At 25.3% G+C, this 20124-nt stretch overlaps 1 protein-coding gene across 1 annotated transcript; it reads right to left on the bottom strand.

The window, feature by feature from the left end:
• Positions 1-654: 654 nt before the first annotated feature.
• Positions 655-19332, bottom strand: LOC129984047 (X-ray repair cross-complementing protein 5-like). The gene is made up of 16 exons (XM_056093810.1): positions 19315-19332; positions 18253-18346; positions 17376-17507; positions 16203-16277; positions 14764-14875; positions 14541-14634; positions 13123-13309; positions 10987-11063; positions 9370-9550; positions 6855-6969; positions 6466-6683; positions 4306-4501; positions 4144-4221; positions 3033-3121; positions 2826-2918; positions 655-961 (listed from the first exon to the last, which is right to left on the bottom strand). The coding sequence occupies exons 2-16, from the start codon at positions 18310-18312 to the stop codon at positions 845-847; spliced, it is 1824 nt and encodes a 607-aa protein (XP_055949785.1). The 5' UTR covers positions 18313-18346; positions 19315-19332; the 3' UTR covers positions 655-844.
• Positions 19333-20124: the final 792 nt, after the last annotated feature.

The raw sequence follows: 20124 nt of genomic DNA, 5'->3' as shown, positions 1-20124 counted from the left end.
AGATGAACGGAGTTTCCCGCTCTCTTGAGTTTCATTAACGTTCCTTTTTATATAATATGTAAAATTTTTAAATCATATATATACTATAGCCATTTTTTTTTGTAAATTAATTTTATTGAGAATAGCACAGAGTGACTAACTATTTTTTTTCCAAAACACCAAAAATGCTTTAAAAATTGCCCTCCAATAACAAATCTGAGCTTGCCTCCTTGTAGTGCACCTGGGATCATGCTAAATCTGCTTCACAGGTATAATGTAGTGTTTTTTAAAAAAATTCAAATTATAGAGATTTAATTCATTTTTGCACTTCACTGCAATGCTTGCTTAGTCACACTTTACAGAGCTGTAGTGGTGCAGTGTTCCAGGTGATGGAACACCCCCAAAATAAAAACAATAAGTACAATCTTTACGAAATTTAATTCCTGTAAGCCTAAATAGGTTATCTACAAGTTTTTTTAGTTTAAAATTTAAAGGGTAGTGCACCACTAAGAATTTAATTTTCACAGGAAAGGTGATTTGCTAGTATGTGTTACACATATTAACATTAACGAAGCCTTTAAGATATGTATAGGAATAACTTAATTTCAAAATTCCATTTTTTAGTTTTGGGATAGAAGGAATCTTTAAGATATAAAATGATAAAGAAAACTCGCATCATTTCCATTGGTTTATTTTTTTTTTAAATGAAATTGTACAGGAATTTCTAATGAATATTTACAAATTCTTCAAAAGGCTAAAAACTTAATAATTGAGAATCTTGCAGTTTTTCACAATTTGTACAAAAAAAAATCATAATAGACTGCCCACAATCAAATATTCATCAAAAACAGTCCTTTGAAAAGATTTAATGTTCAAGATAAAATCGTTTGATTGCTTCCATGATATCAGCTTTCTTTGAGCCACATCGAATTCCATTGCGCTTACAAAATTCCTTCAAAACATTGACCTTGTACCGAGGCAACTAAAAAATAGAAGTAAGAAATTTGAAAATCTCTTTGAATAATTAAACATTCAGAATATTAATGTGGTACATCTGCATGCAATTTTAATAGCAAATTGTTAAAAATGTTCTATTTGACTACCCCAATTTTTTAACAATTAAATACTTTTCTTAGAATATATAAAATTGTAAATATATATTTCTTTATTAAGAAAGAAATTTGCTATACACGGAGGCTTTTCACTTAATCTTTCCAATATTAGATAAGAATTTGAAAAATTTATATTAGCCCCATTTTAAACATGAGGTATTTTTGAAATCTGAATTTATCTGATCTTTTGAATTAGCATACACAAAATCACAATTTTCTTTTTTTATTTACTTAAGATTGCTGATTAATATAATGAATGAATATTTGGTAATAATTATCTAAAATCAGTGGCAGGAATGCTAATATAATTCTAGCTTCCTGATTATTTCATCAAAATTGGCTAGCATGACTATATTAGTAGCCTTTAACAGCCACAAGACAAATTTAATCTATCAACAACTGCTGAACTATGCACCAAAGTAGTGAAATATAATATAATATAATTGGCATTATATTTCACTACTTTAGTGAAAGCTTTGTCAATTTTGCAATATTTCGTAAAATGACATTTATTTAGACAACAATTGAAAATATATTCATATGAAACAAAAATTCTCAATATCGGTACTGTAATTTTGATTAGGAATTGTTGGATGTTTTGTTCCACTGAAAATATATAGTGAACTAATATTTTGAAAATAAAAGGCTTGGAGGAGGGATTGGTGACAAATGTTATAATATAAATGGATCCTTACTGCAGATACTATACCTACTTTAAAATTAGTACAATGCTTGTGACTAGGGAACTTTGATATGGCTTTTCTATATAGAGAATGTATATACAGTAAATTAACATTTATAAAATTTTTCTTGTAAATGGTGGAAGGCTTGCGACTATTTATGACATATTTGATGATCAAAAGCTTTCATAACATACAAAAATTGGCAAAATCAGACTAGTGGTTGGAATACTGGTTCAGTTTCCTTTATGATTTTAAATGTGCAGATGTATGTAATACATTTTTTGTTGTTAAAAAATGGTAATTTTTAGGCACTTTAAAAAATATTTTGTGTTAAACTCATGACCAAGAAACAAAACATTGAATTAAAAGGTAGAAAAAAGTGCTGGGAGGAGGCATTCGGAAGTTATATAGATTCAAAAGAAGTTTACCAAAAAATATAGGTGAGATGGCAGTTATTTTAGTCGCATGTAAACTCGGAAGCAAAGAAAACAAAGTATATATACAATTCAAAGTGAAATTTTAATAATTAATTTTAAAAATGTAGGTAAATTACAATTAATGCATATTCAGGTATTTAAATTAAAATCATGTTTTTTTTTTAAATTATGAACATTTAATCAAGAAAATTGTGGAATTAATGTGTCGCATATGATGAATACTTACAAGGTGTTGAGGATGAAAAGATTAATGATTTATAAATATTAAGAATTTTGATCAGTTATTAAAATCTTCAACAGAATTGTTTCATGTTTAATTTCTTCTCAATCCATTAAAAAAATAATAGTTCCATATATATATAAATGACATTGCTCTAAAATAAGTTATGAAGACACTCTAAATTATGAAATCACAAATTTGAAAAGGTGGAATTTTAGGACCACAATTTCTTTTGTTTTATATTATTCAAATCATAAAACAAAAATTCAAATTTTTAATCCATATAAAATGCATTAAAACCGTTTTTTTCAAGGTCTGATTTTTCAGCTGCAAAAATTCTATACATGTCAAAAACAACTTGACAAAATTTTGAGAGTTTTACATAAGACCTTACCTGACCAGTAGCAACTTCATGTTGCAAAGTTAATGGCACTGCTGAATCATCTAGTCTTGGTCTTTTGGCAGGAGCACCATACATAGTACCAGGCTGTCAAAATAGAATTTTAAAAATTATGACGAACAAATCCATGTAGACAAAACCGAGGGGAAAAAATAGGAAAGAAGGAGGTGGAGGATAGGATTAAAAAAAACAACAACATACATTTGGTTCAGGAGTTCCAGGACACAGTAATGCTTTAAATTCATCTATCAATCTGCCAGCTCTTTTCTCAATAACATCTTTTGTTGGTACTGTAGAGAGAAACTATAGTAACTTAACTAGTAATCATTTACAAATTAAAATACAATAGAAAAATAAATTAATGGTAACATGCTTCTAAAAATTTTATTGACAGCATAATGAATGACCATAAATGAAGCATGCTATATTAGACTTAAACTGAAAAATTCCCAGCAATTCAAGATTGGCAGATATATATTATGAAAGCAGGTACTATACTTTTTTTTGAGAACACATATTACCTGACATTGTTTTTTAACAAGTGATTAGGATCATATTTGAATTTGCGCATATTACTGCTTCATTCTAGATAATTTATATAAATTGCAAAACTAATTTGTATTTTTTTTTTTTTTTATTGAGCATAAAATATTTTTAATCTAAAAACTTATGCATTAGTTAAATGCTTCCTAAGAAAAATTATTCTTTATAGTTAAAAATTCTCAACAATTTTATTCTAAACATCTAATATGTACTCTTTTATTTATATGAATTATTTAAATTCTGACTTAAGCTTAACATAAATGTTCAATATTAACTTTAAAAATAAATTAAAAATACAGGATAATCTTTTAGTATTAAAATTAGAAAAACCAAACACAGTATTTCTCAATTAAATACAGAAAAATGTTTCATTTTTAAAAATTTTAATTGCTGATTCAATAAGAACTGTACAGAAATATACATTTTCAAAAAATATTATATTTAAATCAACTTCTTTCTAATAAAGTATAGCTTAAATGATTTAAGTGCAATAAAAAAAAATGAGAAAAAGCCATAACTTCTAAATAACATTAATAAATTAATTTATTCATAACAAAAAAAAACGAGTAATTTTGAAACATTACAAATTTTTAACCTTCATTGAAAATTTTGAAATATCTATCAATTTAAATTTCCCCACACCCTTAGGTTAATAAAATTTTCAAAAAAGAAATTATATTTATTTGAGAAATATATTTTGAAAATTTAAATTAAAAGTTATTAAGTATGATTCTAAGTTAGAAAGAAATAAAAAAAAATCCTTACTTACATGTGTAATCTATTATCTCTTCAGGGGCATCTCTGTTTAAAGCTAAGGCTTCAATATTTCTCCAATGTTTCTGTAAAACTGCCAAGAGGGAAAATATTACTTGAATGCATGAAATATTTACTTCTTCAAATTATTTACTAATAATAAACATAAGAAACATACCAGGATTTTCAAAGGATTCTGGATGATATGCAAACTGGAGTTTTTTAATAATTTCTTTTGATTTTTCAATTAAAGCTTCAGATGGATTATGCTTACTATCAACTTTCACATTGCGAATGTCTTCCATAAAAGGTAGATAAACAACATGGAAACCAGGAGGAACAATCTGGAATCCACGATTATCCACTTGTTCTTCCTGTAAAATATTATTATTTAATATGAAAAGTAGTTACCAAAGAGTAATACGTTCAGATATGATTTTGTAATGTTCCATGAAATATCGTAAATAATTATTTTAGCCGGGATAGTAATACTAATAATGGACATAATAAGTAATTTATACCTATTAGATTGTCTAACTATTGAAATTTCACACAAAGAACTATTTTTATTATTATTATTATTATTAAAACTACTCATTATATATTCCAGCATTTTCTTAAATAATTTTCAAATTTAATTAAATTTTTTTTAATTCCATTTATTATTACAAACAATGCTAGATACAAAATATTAATTTATAGATAATAACTTAAAAAACAAATAATTATTGTTATTTATTACATTTAGTACGTAAAAAATTGCAAATAATAATAAAGTATTAATTTCAAAATATTTTTTGAGACTTGCAATTTCTTTCTTAACGCTCAAACTCTCTTTCGGAACTGCTTCAAAAATTTTAAATTTTTTTCAATACTTTATGCTGATAATCTGATTTCCTTTCTATTTCATTCCTTTTTTTTTCCCCCTTCTTTTTGTACTTTTAATATTTGGCTCATTAATTCCACATATTTAAAGTTAGTCGCTTTGACACTTCAAAATTATTTATTCCAACATTTGCTTGAATGCTATCATAAACAATTATTGCAATGAGCATTTCTTCTGTTGCAAACCAATCTGTTACATTTCCCCATGGACAATCTTTATTGGTCAAAAATACTCTCTCAACATAACATGTGAAAGGAAAGTATTATCATCAATGATATAGTGAACAGTAATAAACATCATTGCAAGGTTTTAGGTGAATTGAGCGTAGGTCGAAACCAAAATTTATTAAATATCTCTGTTCTCTTCAAAAAAAAAAAAAAAAAAATGATATCTGAAATTTTCATTAAGGTTGATGTTAGTTGTATTCGTCAGCTTATCACTCTCCTTTCTTATCTTCATGAAATTCAAAAAAATTGCCATACTTTTGAAAGAAAGATGCACTGAGTGGTTTTGCTATGACTGTCTTGGGGATATTAGGCTCTGGATGTAGAGAATTGACAATGCGAAATTTCAGACTGAGCACATGTTTAGAGCAAAATGCTTTTATTACCAATTTTCCATAGTTTTTAGATATTTTTACGAATTTTCCTGATTTCCTGGCTCAGTCACCAGCTCGTAATATATTGATTCTAAAGTAATATCATTACTACCATTTAAAATTATTGGATACTAAAAAGTACACAATTTTCAATTAATTCAAAATCAATATTGGTTTAAACAATATCTATAATAATAAAACACTATTTTATCTTTTATTTCTAGTATATTATTATTATTATTTAATCAGAATGACCTGTCAGATAGGATTTAGAATACAATTCAAATATAAATATTTGGAACTAAAATATGATTCAATATTTCTCAAGAATATTCTCTTCTTGAGAACATCTCTTCCCCCCCCCCCTTCATGATTTACAACTAAGAAGAAAAGAAAGCAGAACTAAATTTCCCAATCCATAATCCAACATGACATACAAACCAAAAAATAATACTTCCAATAAGAATCTCTGATGATAATCTTTGTAACTTCAAAACAAATTACTTAGTAAAACTACATATGCATTTATGATTAATAATATAGGGGGAAAAAATGATATTCTTATCTGATGTTAGCCAAAACCTGAGCAAATTTCTTTCAAAAAAATAATCTAGATTTAATATTTATTACTGTTTACTTTGTTATTCTGAAACACTAAATATAATAAGAACATTTTACATGGCATTCATCATTTTCATTTTATCCTCATTATTTGTACTTATCATAGAAGTACATTATTTTTTCCAATAAAATTCTCAATATCTTTTTCATTGTTATAAAAAGTTGATATTTATATATTTTCTATTTTTAAAATAATCTAATAATCATGAATAAAATAGTAACAAATAATTTACCTGTGGTAAAAGTGCAACAAATTTTGGAGGATCATTATTTCTTGAAATTAATCGACATATAGGAACATAATCTCGCCTCTGACACTGAATTAAGAATGCAAAGCATAAACGTGTACTGCCTTCAATTGTTTTTTCATCAGGATACAAGAACAAGGATGGCTTCAGATGGTAATGAGTTTTTAAACAAGACTTAGGTTTAAAACCCATCAGCAAGAGACCTGAAATGCAGTTATAATGACTAATTATTATATAAAAATATGCCTAAAGACAACAAAATTATAAATATTCTTAATATGAATTAAAGAATGTGAAAAATAGTTATGTGAAAGATTTGAGTAATTCAAATTAAAAATTACTAATTAATGAAAAGAGATAGGAAGAGACATTACCAGGACTATCAAAATGCCGTATTTGTTTAGCTTCATCGTCAGTTACATATATTTTCTTTCCTCCGTATTCTTGATATTTTTTTAGGTCTGAAGGAAGAAGAATTTCTCCTGTATCCTAGAATGAATAAAACAAATTATGAAAGTGCTTATAATAAATTTCAAAAAGAATTTTCATTTGAACATATTTGGAAAATCAAACATTTAACTTCTATATCTTTATAAAGATTAACAAAATTTTCAGCTTATAACAAAAGATACCAGAGGGAGGAATCTTGCATGGCATTATATAAATTTCATATTATTATAATTCTACTGCCAAGACAGTAAAGAAATCACATTTTTTAAAACTTAATTTCTATTTAATATTCATAGGGTTAATTTAACAGATTTGGGATATGAAAAGAAGGGCAATGAAAGAAAATGTGGGTTATAGAGATTTCAATAAATTCAATTAAGCTAAATGGAAAGATTCCTATCACAATGCTATAAAGTTTTTTAAACTTAAGGAAAAATAATTATAATTCTTGAAAATGATTATGTTTGGACAATAAAATACTTTTTTATTATTTTTTTTTCTTCAAAAGTGCTTTAAAATATGAAAAAAGTCAATCAGTTTAGAAACGCAACAGGTATTTAACAGTTAACGTATCATCTATTAATTATTGGAAAGTTTACAGATATGTGATTTAAAATCGCACATCTGTTCCCAATGGCACAGTTGCTGAATTAAAAACAGAAAAACAGAATTTTTTGTAGAATTTTGATACAAATCTAAATATCAATCTAACATAATATGAATTTATTCAAAAAAATGTCCATGTGAAATAGAATGAAAACTACATTCAAAATTATACATTTTGAATTTAAGTGAAATAAATCTGATACAGCAAGTCTGTTTCTCATGAAACCTATTCTCAAATTGTTAAATAGTGATCAGGTTCAAGTCTTTTACTCTTCATTGTAACTGTAACAACATTGTCAAAAATTGCAAATTTTATAAAGATTTCATATTATTATATTTTAATTCAATCTAAAAATAAATTCAAAGGTTCATTCTTTTTTCTAGATATAATTGATTTTTTATAGATATAAACGATTTTTTTAATAAATTTTATATGATCTCATATAAAATTTATTTAGTTTAGAAAAATGAGGAAATCAACCTTATGCACTAAGATAAAGCTATTTTCTACTTAACACTGCTAAGCACTCATATATAAACTTGAAAAAAATTTATAAGAACACAAAGGTTTCTATGAACAATGATTGTAAAATTTTTTGAAAAGGTGAAATGGAAGAGGTAACAGAAAATATTTATTAATGACAATTAACACTTGTTTTTATTATTTCCTTTCACGTCCATGCCCCTCATTGTTTTATTAAAAAAAAGCTAAAAAATAATATTGAAAGAGAGCCCAGAAAATAATTCATTTTGATTTTTTTAAATGAATTTTTGAAAATAAAAGAGGAAATTTGAGCTGCATGATGGATCAGATAAATTTAATAAATAAAATGTCTGTAGCAGCGAAATGATACTATTTCCACATTAGCAAAGTGCCTGATTTCAGGTTGTTCCTGATGATCTAATTAGCAACAAATTTTTCTAGTTGCAGCATCTGAAATGCCATGCATATCAACAAACAAATGAAAAATATGAGCAAGATTTTAAGGATGGTATCAATCATATTCCTACCAACAATATAATAATGTTTCGACTTGCACAGATTTCTGATTAAAGAGTAGATACTTTCATTGGCCACTAAAGTGATTTTTGTAAGCCAATTTGTCTTTTGCTAATTTTATTTAAATTTAAAATTCATGGTTATATGTATTGGCATACTATAACTTTATGACACAAATTCAATATGCAGTTTTAAATACTATAAATTTTTCAATGAAAATTCATTAATTTAATTAAGTTAACTTTTAAAACATAATATTGCATAAAAGTAAAAACTGCTTTTTTTTATTACATGAAATTTTAAAATTAATCAGACTCCATATATCGCTTAAAAATATGTTTTCAAAAATCCTAATAATTATTCAACAGCTGGCAACCTATGATCACAGAAATTCAAATGTCCTAACTATTCTGAGATGAAAAAAATGCTTTTTTTTTTTTTGTCGCATAACTATTTAGTATATATTTAATAATTTCTTTGATTTTTCCCTTCTTTTCAGTACATAACAAACAAACAAAAAAAAACTTAGCAAAACTGACTTCTTTCAAGTTGCAAATAATTAAAAGAAAATTGAAAATAACAATTTTCAACATCATTTAAGTGGTACATTTGCCTTAAGCACTTGTTAATGTGTATTATAAATCAAAGCACATAAAATAACAAATACTATGCATTCCTTTCATTGTATAAGCCTACAATACATCATTTTTAAAAATCATAATAATTTCTCTGCATTCTTCTTAAAACTTTGTTTCAGCAAACAATATCAATGTGTTTACAATAAAAATTACACAAATATTAAACCATTATAACAACAATACAGGAAAACTTACTCCTAAGAATATATTAGTGACAGTAGTTAATTCAGCATTATTTTCTTTTGCTAATTTAACTGGTGTAGGCTTAGAAGTAGGAACAACAAGTTTGTACATTTTAAAAGCAACAGTTACACCTTCTCCAACAGTAAAATTTAGACTCCCAAGTGGTCTCTTCCTATGTTCTTTACAACGCACCCTGAGAAATATAACAAAAAACTCAGAATTTAAAAAACAATTTCTTAAAAAAACAGCATTAAAAATTTTAAAAATTTGATCACAGCTCAAAAATTTATCAAACTTTAATTTCATTAATAAAATCAATTTTGTTCATGTAATAACACATCTTAATTATGTACCAGTAAACAAAACAAAGCATATTTTAAAACAAAAATTAGAATGCTTCCATTTTTTTATCTTCTGATGCATTTAATCATTTTTCTTCCTATATATTTGATTAAAATCAACTTTATTACACATTGAATTGAAACATGATTTCTTTAACAAAAGTTTAACATGCTTACTTGATTATTTTTCATATATAAACAAACATACATACAAAAATTGAATGATAAATAATAAAGGAAAGAATAATAGAATATCCTAACAGCATTTTGAATTATTTTTTTTAAATTTTACTATTTTTTTAATGTAATTAAATTATATAACAATTACTGTTTCTTATATCTACCAATTTACTTGGTTACAATGTATATATAATTATTACCAGTTCTCTAATAGTTTTCATTTGCTAATCATCTAAGGGGAATTTACCATTCTCCTTTTTTTATGTTTAGTCAAAAACTAGATAACTTGTATTTATATGTATATTTTCCATGAACATTTATGATAAATATTTATGGATACAGTGCTTTTAAAGTTTCAGAGATAAGATTAAATACAAATAATAATAATAATAAATAAATAATAAAATAAATAAAGACTTGATTCATTTTAAGAAATAACTTTTCTAATCTGAAAGCTGTAAATAAATAATTAACACTGAAAAAGTCTGCATAAAAAAAATGTTAAATATATTAAAATATTTTTTATACAATTCTAAAAATCGTAAGCAAATTTATTACAAGAAAAAAAAAAGATTATTGACATGTTATGGAAATATAATAATTATAATCAGATGGGAAAATTATTGTCATAATATATTACATAATCTTTACTGTCAACATAATACTCAAATATATATTAAATAATATAAGACAATTTATATTATTATACAAATACTATGATCAATTTATAAGTTTTGACAGAATAGGCATAAAATTACAACTTTACTTTATATTTAAAAAAAAAAATTTATCTCAACAGTAAAAAATGCTATATAATTATTACAAAATTAATTAATAATTATTTGCAATAACTATAAATTCATAAGTAATGATCAGAACAGAATAACATAACAAAAGATAAGATTAATGAATTTAGTATTCAAAAACAATATTCAAACTAAAAAACAATTCAAACTCAAATTCTACAAATTATAATTTAAATAACAGAACAGATTAATATAAAAGTGGTAAAAAATTAATCAGTACATTTTTATAGTTAATTTAAATTAAAAATTCCATTATTTCTTAAAGATTATTGAAATATAAAAACAGATTTAAGTTTCTTCACCTAGTTAAAAGATCATCAAGTCTGTCAGAAGCACTTGGCATACTATAGAATTCATCATCAGCTGTCAATGCAATATGCTGAAATATATAATATTGACATTCAAAAAAGTAATTCAAAATATAAATGGACAAATTTAACTAACTAATCTATTTTTTACCCTCCCTTTCTGTTTCTCTCCCACTTTTTTTCTTTTCAATTTGTGTAAATGTTGAAAATTACTTTTTAAGTTCTTTAGAGAAAATTTAGCAAGTTAACATTCAACCTCATTATCATAATGCACATATATAATAATTATAAATTGAGAATATAATAAAATCATAATTTTTAATACTGGTATTTATAAATTAAGGGGAAACAATACAAATACTATTTTCATAAAAGAAGGTAAATTGTAAATGACTGAAAGAAACTGACATAGTTGCCATATACAGGAAAACAGGAGGCTAATTGATTACGGAATGCACACATATTTTGAGCCATGAAACAGACATATGAATTTTTTTTAAATAAATGGTGAAAATAGGATAGAGTATATGGTGCATGATTTATGTTTCTTTTCTTCTCTTGGTATAGCAAATGATAATGATATGAATCAAAGAACACATAGATTACTTGATTACAGGAAAAGTAGTAGATAAATTAGAAAAGGGACTTCAATCAGAGATGTTGTTATGAATTTGGAATTGCCAAAAGCTTTACTGGAGAGTCATTTTTTTTTTTTTTTTATAAAGCTGAAACAGCTATTTCAAATTGTACTTTAAATTAATCAATCCAAACTGTTGCAAGTGTTGCTATATATAAAAAATACTTAAAAGAAATTGTCTGATAAGTACAGTGAAACTAATACAAAAGAAAAAGAAGATGCATCTAAGAAATTAAATAAATAGTTGTTTACTTGCAAAATTTATTGATTTATTGCCAGATCAAAGTATTCCATTAAAAATTTTCAACACAAAAGAAGTAATATGAGTGGCATCGTGAATATATCAACAGGACAGTAGAGTGAATTGAAAAAAAAAAAAAAAAAAAAAAATCAAAATAATTATAATAAAATGAATATATATGGAAAAAAATGTGCTCAAGATGAAAGCATAATTAGAATGTATATTAACCATTGTTCCACCATGGCCAACAGATTGAAATTAAGAAAGTTCAGGATCCCCCCCACCAGAAAAAAAAAAAAAAAAAACTTAATATGTTTTCTTTAATATCATGAGAACTACCAGTTGTAGCAATGCCATGAATAAGATATACAGATCCTAATTCTGAAAATAGAACATCTCCTCTTCTGTTATGGGTTTTCTAATTAATAGTTCTTTAATCAGAAAATTTTATCTTTTTGGCCGTGAGTATATCCCACGTTTTGATGATGATTGTTTTTACTCAATTTATCTTTTTAAGCAAATTTTTAATTATTTATTCTGTGATTGCCTTCTTCAGACATTCTAAATTTATTCAAAAATTAGCAACAAATATCAAGATAAAAAGAAGCATAAATTGAATATAATTATTAATTCAGTAAGTTAAGATGTAGATTTGTGTCATATATTTTTGTATATTACTTTTTCAGATATTCATAAATATTTCTCTTTTGCTAACATACTTTAAAAAATGTTTCTTTAAAAAGTTATTAAAAAAATCTATTAGATCATTTTTATAAAACTGATTATAAAAATTTTATTGAATCAGTTGATTAAGCTCGTTAGATCAGAGAAATTATCTTCTGAAATTCATGCACCTACAGACACATAAAAAAAATGGAACTACATTTAATAAATAGAAGCTTACACTTAACTGATAAGAAGCTGATTGAAATAATCCAAAAAGGAAAGCTTAAATATGAAGCAAAATATATATATATATATATACATAGCAGAAACTTTTAGAGTTTAAAGGCAAAATCTAAAATCATCTGAATTGAAATTTTGCCTTCAAACTCTCCACTGCACTTCAAATCAAAGATTAATAGTATTTATAGATATAGATATTATTTATTTTGTGATCTAAATAAATAAAAAAATAAAATAAAACTTGTATTTTAATTAACATATAGTAGTTACTAAGCTGCCTGCTGAAATTTTTCAGCAATAGACTTAAAAAAAATTTTTGATTTTAAGACAGAAGAAACTTTATCACCTTATAGAACTTTGACGTATCAAATTCTAGAGTAGGCAACTGTATGTGCATCAAATCAATGTCAATATTACTCTCATGCAAATCTTTTGCTTTTGTGCGAGCTTGCAGTTGCAACTGAGGAGAATTTTCATGGGGATTGTCAATTGCAGTAAATAGTAATATTCTTCTATGTGCTAGTGTAAATTTACTGAAAAAGAAACAAAGAACAAACAAAATCCATAATGAAAAAATAGCAAGTTTGCAGTCTACAAATAAGTAATTCTATATAGCATGAGATACACAGTTATATAAAGTATAAAAATTTTGGAAGAATCAATTTTGAACCAAACTACAACGATCAATATTCAGCAAATATTTTATATTGCATAATTTTTAATAATGCCATTATTTAACAATTTTCCCTTGGCTTTTTTTTTTTTCATCAATATATAATTTTTTTTACGCCAATCCCCTTAAAAAAAAAAAAATCCTAACATTAAAAATAATTAGTTATTCCATAACAATGCAATCAAAGTATAAATTTGATATTATAATCTTCTTTCTTTCAACAAGCTGCAAGACGCTGCAAATAGATGATTGCAAGTTAGTGTTGAAATTTATGCATGAATTTCCCATCCAGTATAATAATGATAACAAATGGTCATACATTCTATAGATAGACAAGGTACATTTATTAGTGAATAGAACATTTATTAATGACGTAAATTCAAAGAATTGCACGATTCAAAATCCATGATATGATTACACTTCTGTGCTATAAAGCAAAATTGACTATGTGGGAGCTGGATATTAAACACCTACATCTAGACTCTCTGTCTCTTTTTTCTTTTTTATTTAAATAACTTTGTGAAAATACACATGCTTTTACCTGCAAGCTTTTTTATTTATGAAACTCACAATTCTACAGCGTTCACATTTTTTAATGTTATTTATTCAACTCAATATTTATAATTATTATCAGAACCTAATGAATTATGCAAAATATTAATATTTTAATCATTATTTATAATTCATAGAATATGTATTTTTTACAAATTTTATTTGACAAGATCTTTTTAATCAAACTGTATGCAGTTCCCTTAGCCCAGTGGTACTAGGCAACTGTCTATCTTGTTTATTCAGAAATTCCCTATTATTCACAGTCAAATGTAATTACAAGTCAAATCTGATAATCCCACATATAACAATATACAACCCTGCATCAATCCCTACAGAGCATCTTGAAAAACCTTAGCATGAAGAATGTTGCATCATACAATTTACAGATAGTATATATATATGTATATATATACCATATTAAATTATTGAAATGCCATAAGTTTGTTAATTAATGTAACCTTCTATGAAGTGATAAATGCTTATAGTATACACACACACACGAAATCTAAACTTTGTTATATAAATACAATTTTTCATACCAGTTGGAAAACATAATACTGCAAACCCAAAGGGCATCAGCCATAGAAAAATCTGTGGAATGTCCATAAGTTTCTTGAAATGCATTTGCATCCACTAAAACAATGAAAATAGTTACAATGTCAAACAAAATATATTGCACTTTAAAATATTCTATAACTCTCATAATTTTATTAACTTTTTTTAGTGTAAAAAATATTTAAAAACAATAACAACAAAACATACAACTCATGAGCTCTTCTGTTTCTAAAACTCTTTCAGCACCTGGTTCACATAAATCATGGAATACATAAATATGTTTGAAGTCAGTATCATTCCGTGTATTTTTTGTTTTATCCTGGAAAGAATGAAATTATTCATAGTTTACCACAATAAAAGATAGTTTACATAATAATAGTCAAAAATATTAACATTTTGTTTATTTTTGAGGAGAAGTAATGATTAGCAAATGAAAATCTTAACTCTGTTTCTGACATATGTTGAATATTATTAAAATAAAACTATAAACACATATTTGATGCAATATATGATACTGCAGCATAAAAATTGTTGGGATGTTGTTCTAATTATAAAAAAACACAATGTATCTACCAAAACTACAGCAACACAATGTAATTTGGGCATTAGTTGCATGTATGATATTTCTTTACTGATTTATTTTTAAGGAGTCAAAAGTGCTTCAAGCATGATATTCCAATAGAAGTGTGTAATAATCAGAGGTTCCCTTTTCTATAGTAGCATATCACCACATCACAGATACTCTAATTATCAGGGAAGTCTCATAAAGTATTTTTCTATTTTTAGCCACTGACAAAAGTTTTTGCACAATGATATAACATGTATGTTAGACCTACACTTTATCCTAATTGGAAAATTTATATATAAAGTATAGGTTATTAATCATTCAACATTTTGTTTTTCTTAAGCAAATGTAATAAAAACTATCAAAATCATTCACACACTTTTGAAACACTGTGCATTAAACACATTTATTTACTGATAAACTGAAAAAAAATTATATGAATAAAAGCTTTAACATTATGTATGGATTTCAGAGATTAAGAACTGATACAGTAAGTGCAGAATGATGAAATATGAGACTGGTATTGAAATCTAGCAGCTGTTGTCCAAACTATAACAAGATAGCATGAGGATTCTTTGATTAATATTATCATTGAATATGAATAGGGCACATAGAAAAGAAAATCCAATACCATATATAGTATACTTATTTTTGATGTTTAAAAAAATCTAAATACAATTTTTATTGTAGTATTCTTATTTTACGGCCATGAATTCAAAGTAATTGACAGTTTTGAAATTGTGGTTACAAAATAATGCCTTAAAGTTGAAGAAGTATGAATTAGTATTATTATGCATAATTATGAATAATATTAAAAGTATTACTTAGTAACTAAAATTTAATTGATATCTCAAACTGGAAAAAAAAATAATAATAAAGGGAGGAAAAAATATTCCTTAAATACTTTTACACAATTATTTAATATTTTGCTTTTGGAATTCAACTGTAATGAATTGTAAAATGAAATAAATCATATTAAAAATGAAATTCATTTCTCCCCAAAAATACCATAATCATTTACATGATTGGTAGATATAACATATTAAACATCTGAAAGTAAATCCTATAAAAAAATACTTACTGTACCAAATAAAACAATGCCTGTAAGATCTTTGTTACTTGATATTATTTTATTAGTTAAAGTTGTACGGGCACACTGCAAAGAAAGGTAATTTTCAATAAATAAGGCATAAAAATCAAATTCAAGCTTATTTTATCACATTTCTACATATCAGAATGAATACTGTTAAAATAAAACTTTAAAAAAAAATTTTAATAAATTATGTAGAGTAGAAAACTGAATTATATAACAAATACATAATTTATTAATCATATATTATTACTTGAAACAATATTTTAGCAAGATCAATTTTAAATGATCATTTTTACATGAAAATTACATGAAATGAATAAATTGAACAACACCTTTTGATCTGCTTAAAATTATTAATTTACAATAATTTTACTATATTTTGCTTTAATAGTACTAGTTAATACAATACTTTTTGCTGCATTCACTTAAAAAAAGCCAAGAATTCACTTTTTAGGGATTTTTATAAAATTAGTTTATTAAGCTCCTCTTAATAATACAAGTTTTGTTATATAAATGACTCAACTAACTAATTCCTTTTTTAAAAAAATCTCACAGGACACCTTTACAAAGATACTGGATGACCCCCCCCCCCTCTTGCCCAGCAGATGTCCTTTGCATTCCTTATTAACAGGATGACAAAAGTCAATATATATATATAATTTGGTTTCCTTAAAGAAATAAAAATTCAGCTTCTTTTTTCTAACAAATCAAACTATAATGAACTCAAAATATTGTCTAAGAAATCAGTTGTTACAATTCAATATTTACCGAGCAAAGTTAGCCAATTTAGTGCTATCTCAACATAAAGCCTTAATTCAGTTGAAATGACTACATCTTTTTTTTCTAATAAAGAATTTGGTTAACACTCAAACACTATAACTTCTTTAGTCATAAAGGTATTATAAAGACTTGTGTTTTATAGTAAAATACATTAATAATTAATAAATATATTATAATCTAACAAATACATAAAATGTTCTCAAAATTATATTCTGATTAATTATAAGAAAAATGGTTAACATCAAATCAGAATTTTGTTTTTACAGAATATATGGAAATATTTACTTCATGCGTAAATTCAATTCCCATACTAAGTAACCATATATATAAAATATATATAATATAAAATGTAAGTTTCACTTGATATGATTCATGTTTTACCTTTAGTGACAACTGGAAAGGACATGTCGGATGTATCATTTCTTCTTCCGGATGAGCAGGAAGAGGCTGAAACATTTCTCTCGATGCATCTATTAAAAATATAACTGCATCTCGACCTCGAACAAATCCTTTCTGTAAAATTATTCATAAATTCAAAATTAATATTTTAATAAATATTAATTTTTTATGTATAATACAACATAATTTTATAAATAAACACAAATATTTCTCAGATGAAAAATTTGTAATAATATAAATCTGATTTTAAAAAATTACCTAATATATATTGTTAAATATGATATGCATCTTTGATCATTCTCCACCATATCATTTCCTAACAATTACTCCCAGAGCATTATTTAAATTGAAAATTAAATTTTAAAACTACATAAATGGAAATTTAATACATTTCAAATAATGTAAATAAAACTAATAATAATCAATTTTATTGTTAATCTCAGGAGGATGTGGTTAACTGCCTTTTTTATAATATATTTAACTGTTAATAAAAAAATATATACACATAAAATCTATGCTTCTTTACTATTATATGATTAATAAAATTATAAACCATGCTTTAATCAGAAGAATTTATTTTTTTTTTACCAATATGCTGCCCTTTAATAAAGAAAAGCATATATTCTATCTTGTTTTGTTATTGTAGAAATGGCCAATTTCGATAACACGTTTAACAACACTATATCCAATAAATTGTTTTAAAAAGATAATTAAATGATCCAAGTTGATACAGTACAATATCCATCTAACAACAAATATATCAATTCTGATTCTACATTAGCATTTATTTTCAAGATAAATAAATCCCAGTACTTTATATTAATTACAAAAATAAAAAAGTTTTTCACTACAAACTCACATCATATACATTTTCATCATCATCTTCATCTGGAATGGGATCTTCCCATGTAGGATTCATGACTTCAGTTAATAAAGGTTACCATAAATCAATCCTATGCAATATATTAAAAGTAAAATTTAAATGAAAGTAAAATTTAAACAGCAAATTTCGTATGATATAAAAATCTTTCAAATTCAAAGAGTAAAATATAAATAAATACAATTCTCATTTAGGAAATTTCATTCATTTTTTCTACTATAACACAGACAAAAAAAAAAGTCATATATATGTAAGCTTTATAATCTCTTAATTTAGAAGATACAATGATAATCAATTAAAGTTACCAGTTTAAGTAAAATATTTTATTAGTAAATAAGAAAGTACACAAGAAATGCAAACTATTGGAAACAATATTTATTATATTGGAAATAAGTCTTTTGAAAGTAATAGCTATGACACCAAACTAAAACATTAAAAAAATATATATATCTATGAATTTGACGCAGAATTATTAGAAGAATATATTTTAATAATACATCATTTACTTCGAAATGGGTACTAAACATCAAGTAAAAAATAGAAAATAAATACCTATCTTATCAAACAGCAAAGAAATTAATACTTTGCTTTAAAAAACATTATACAGATAATTTTAAATGATAAATAGTAATATTTAATTTTGCAGATTAGTTATATTAGTTTTTACACATCTAAGTAAATATTATAAAATTAGATTGTCCAGTATGTATAAATGCGACCACTCTCCGCCAATGTTAATACTGCCTTGTCCAGAAAAAAATCCACAAATAATACAATGAAAATGCTTTGATTGCATTTATTATTGTTTCAACGGTGGTGCTCATCACATCATAAAAGCTTGTTACTAGTTCGAATAGTTGCGAAACAACTTGTTTACATTCTAATTATTTAGGAAATGAGGAAAAGAATTATTAAAAACATGATATTAAGAAAACTTCAGCAAATTCTCATTGTTTTATACCATCAATTAAATGCTATTTATGAAATATTGTCTAAGAAAAGCAAAATTATAAGAATTTGATAAACTATCACAAATCTCACCTTAGAAACCGCCGGCGGTAAACAACTTATAAAGTATTGCCATTCAACATTTCGAAAAGTATTAAGTTTCTTTTTTCAAGTCACCAGTATGGCATAAGGGTTAAAAATTCTGAAAAATCTATTAATAGAACAAATATTTATTTGTTTCAACTGTTTACAGCAATATATTGATATGCCTTGTCAAAATGGATAAAGTTTACAATAGGTTTTAAAGAGGAAAGGGCACCAAACCTCATAATACTGGAATGAACACAGTATGAAAAATCTTCAATCAGTGTCTAATGACAAATAAATTTCAGCAACGCTAAATGCGATTTTATTGTTCGCCGAATTTCTTTCTATTCTTCTTATGAATCAACGTAAAGAATAACGGTCAAATTTATTTTTGCATAATTTTATTTTAGATAATATGCTCCCTATTGGGAGCGAAATCATATCCCAATTGAGCAATGGAGCCTGCCAAGAGGAAGCTATCCGGTCAACATCTCCTCAAAACCCTTTTTTCCTCCCTCTTTTTTCTTTAATAGATTCTGTAGCAGGCCAAGAAGAAAATGAGAGGGAAGGCGTTAAGAAAGTGAGGGAGGATCACTAACTAATAGATTTACATACTCTCTGCAGTTATCAGATAGATCAGTATCCCCAGAAGCGTAGCTAGCGTAAATAGTGTAAGAGGCACAATATATAGATATTGGGCCTAGTTTCCATCAGTGGCTTTCCAAGTACTGGCGACACCCAGGTCAAAGAATTATTTTTCTGCATTTCCTCACAATTTTCCTTTAAAAAAAATGACAACAATGCACTAACGCTTTA

The sequence above is a fragment of the Argiope bruennichi genome, chromosome 9 (assembly GCF_947563725.1).
Source record: "Argiope bruennichi chromosome 9, qqArgBrue1.1, whole genome shotgun sequence".
NCBI classification, from domain to species: Eukaryota; Metazoa; Arthropoda; class Arachnida; order Araneae; family Araneidae; genus Argiope; species Argiope bruennichi.
This window is presented reverse-complemented; position numbering and strand designations above follow the sequence as displayed.

What these genes read in the sequence shown, in the direction of transcription:
- LOC129984047 (XM_056093810.1), bottom strand. Translation starts at nt 18,312, where the DNA reads ATGAATCCTACATGGGAAGATCCCATTCCAGATGAAGATGATGATGAA. An exon ending in AACAGAAGAGCTCATGAGTT is followed by an intron (nt 14,635 to 14,763) that starts GTATGTTTTGTT and finishes TCATTGTTTTAG; the next exon opens with TGGATGCAAATGCATTTCAA. An exon ending in CTTGATGATCTTTTAACTAG is followed by an intron (nt 9,551 to 10,986) that starts GTGAAGAAACTT and finishes TATATTTCTCAG; the next exon opens with GGTGCGTTGTAAAGAACATA.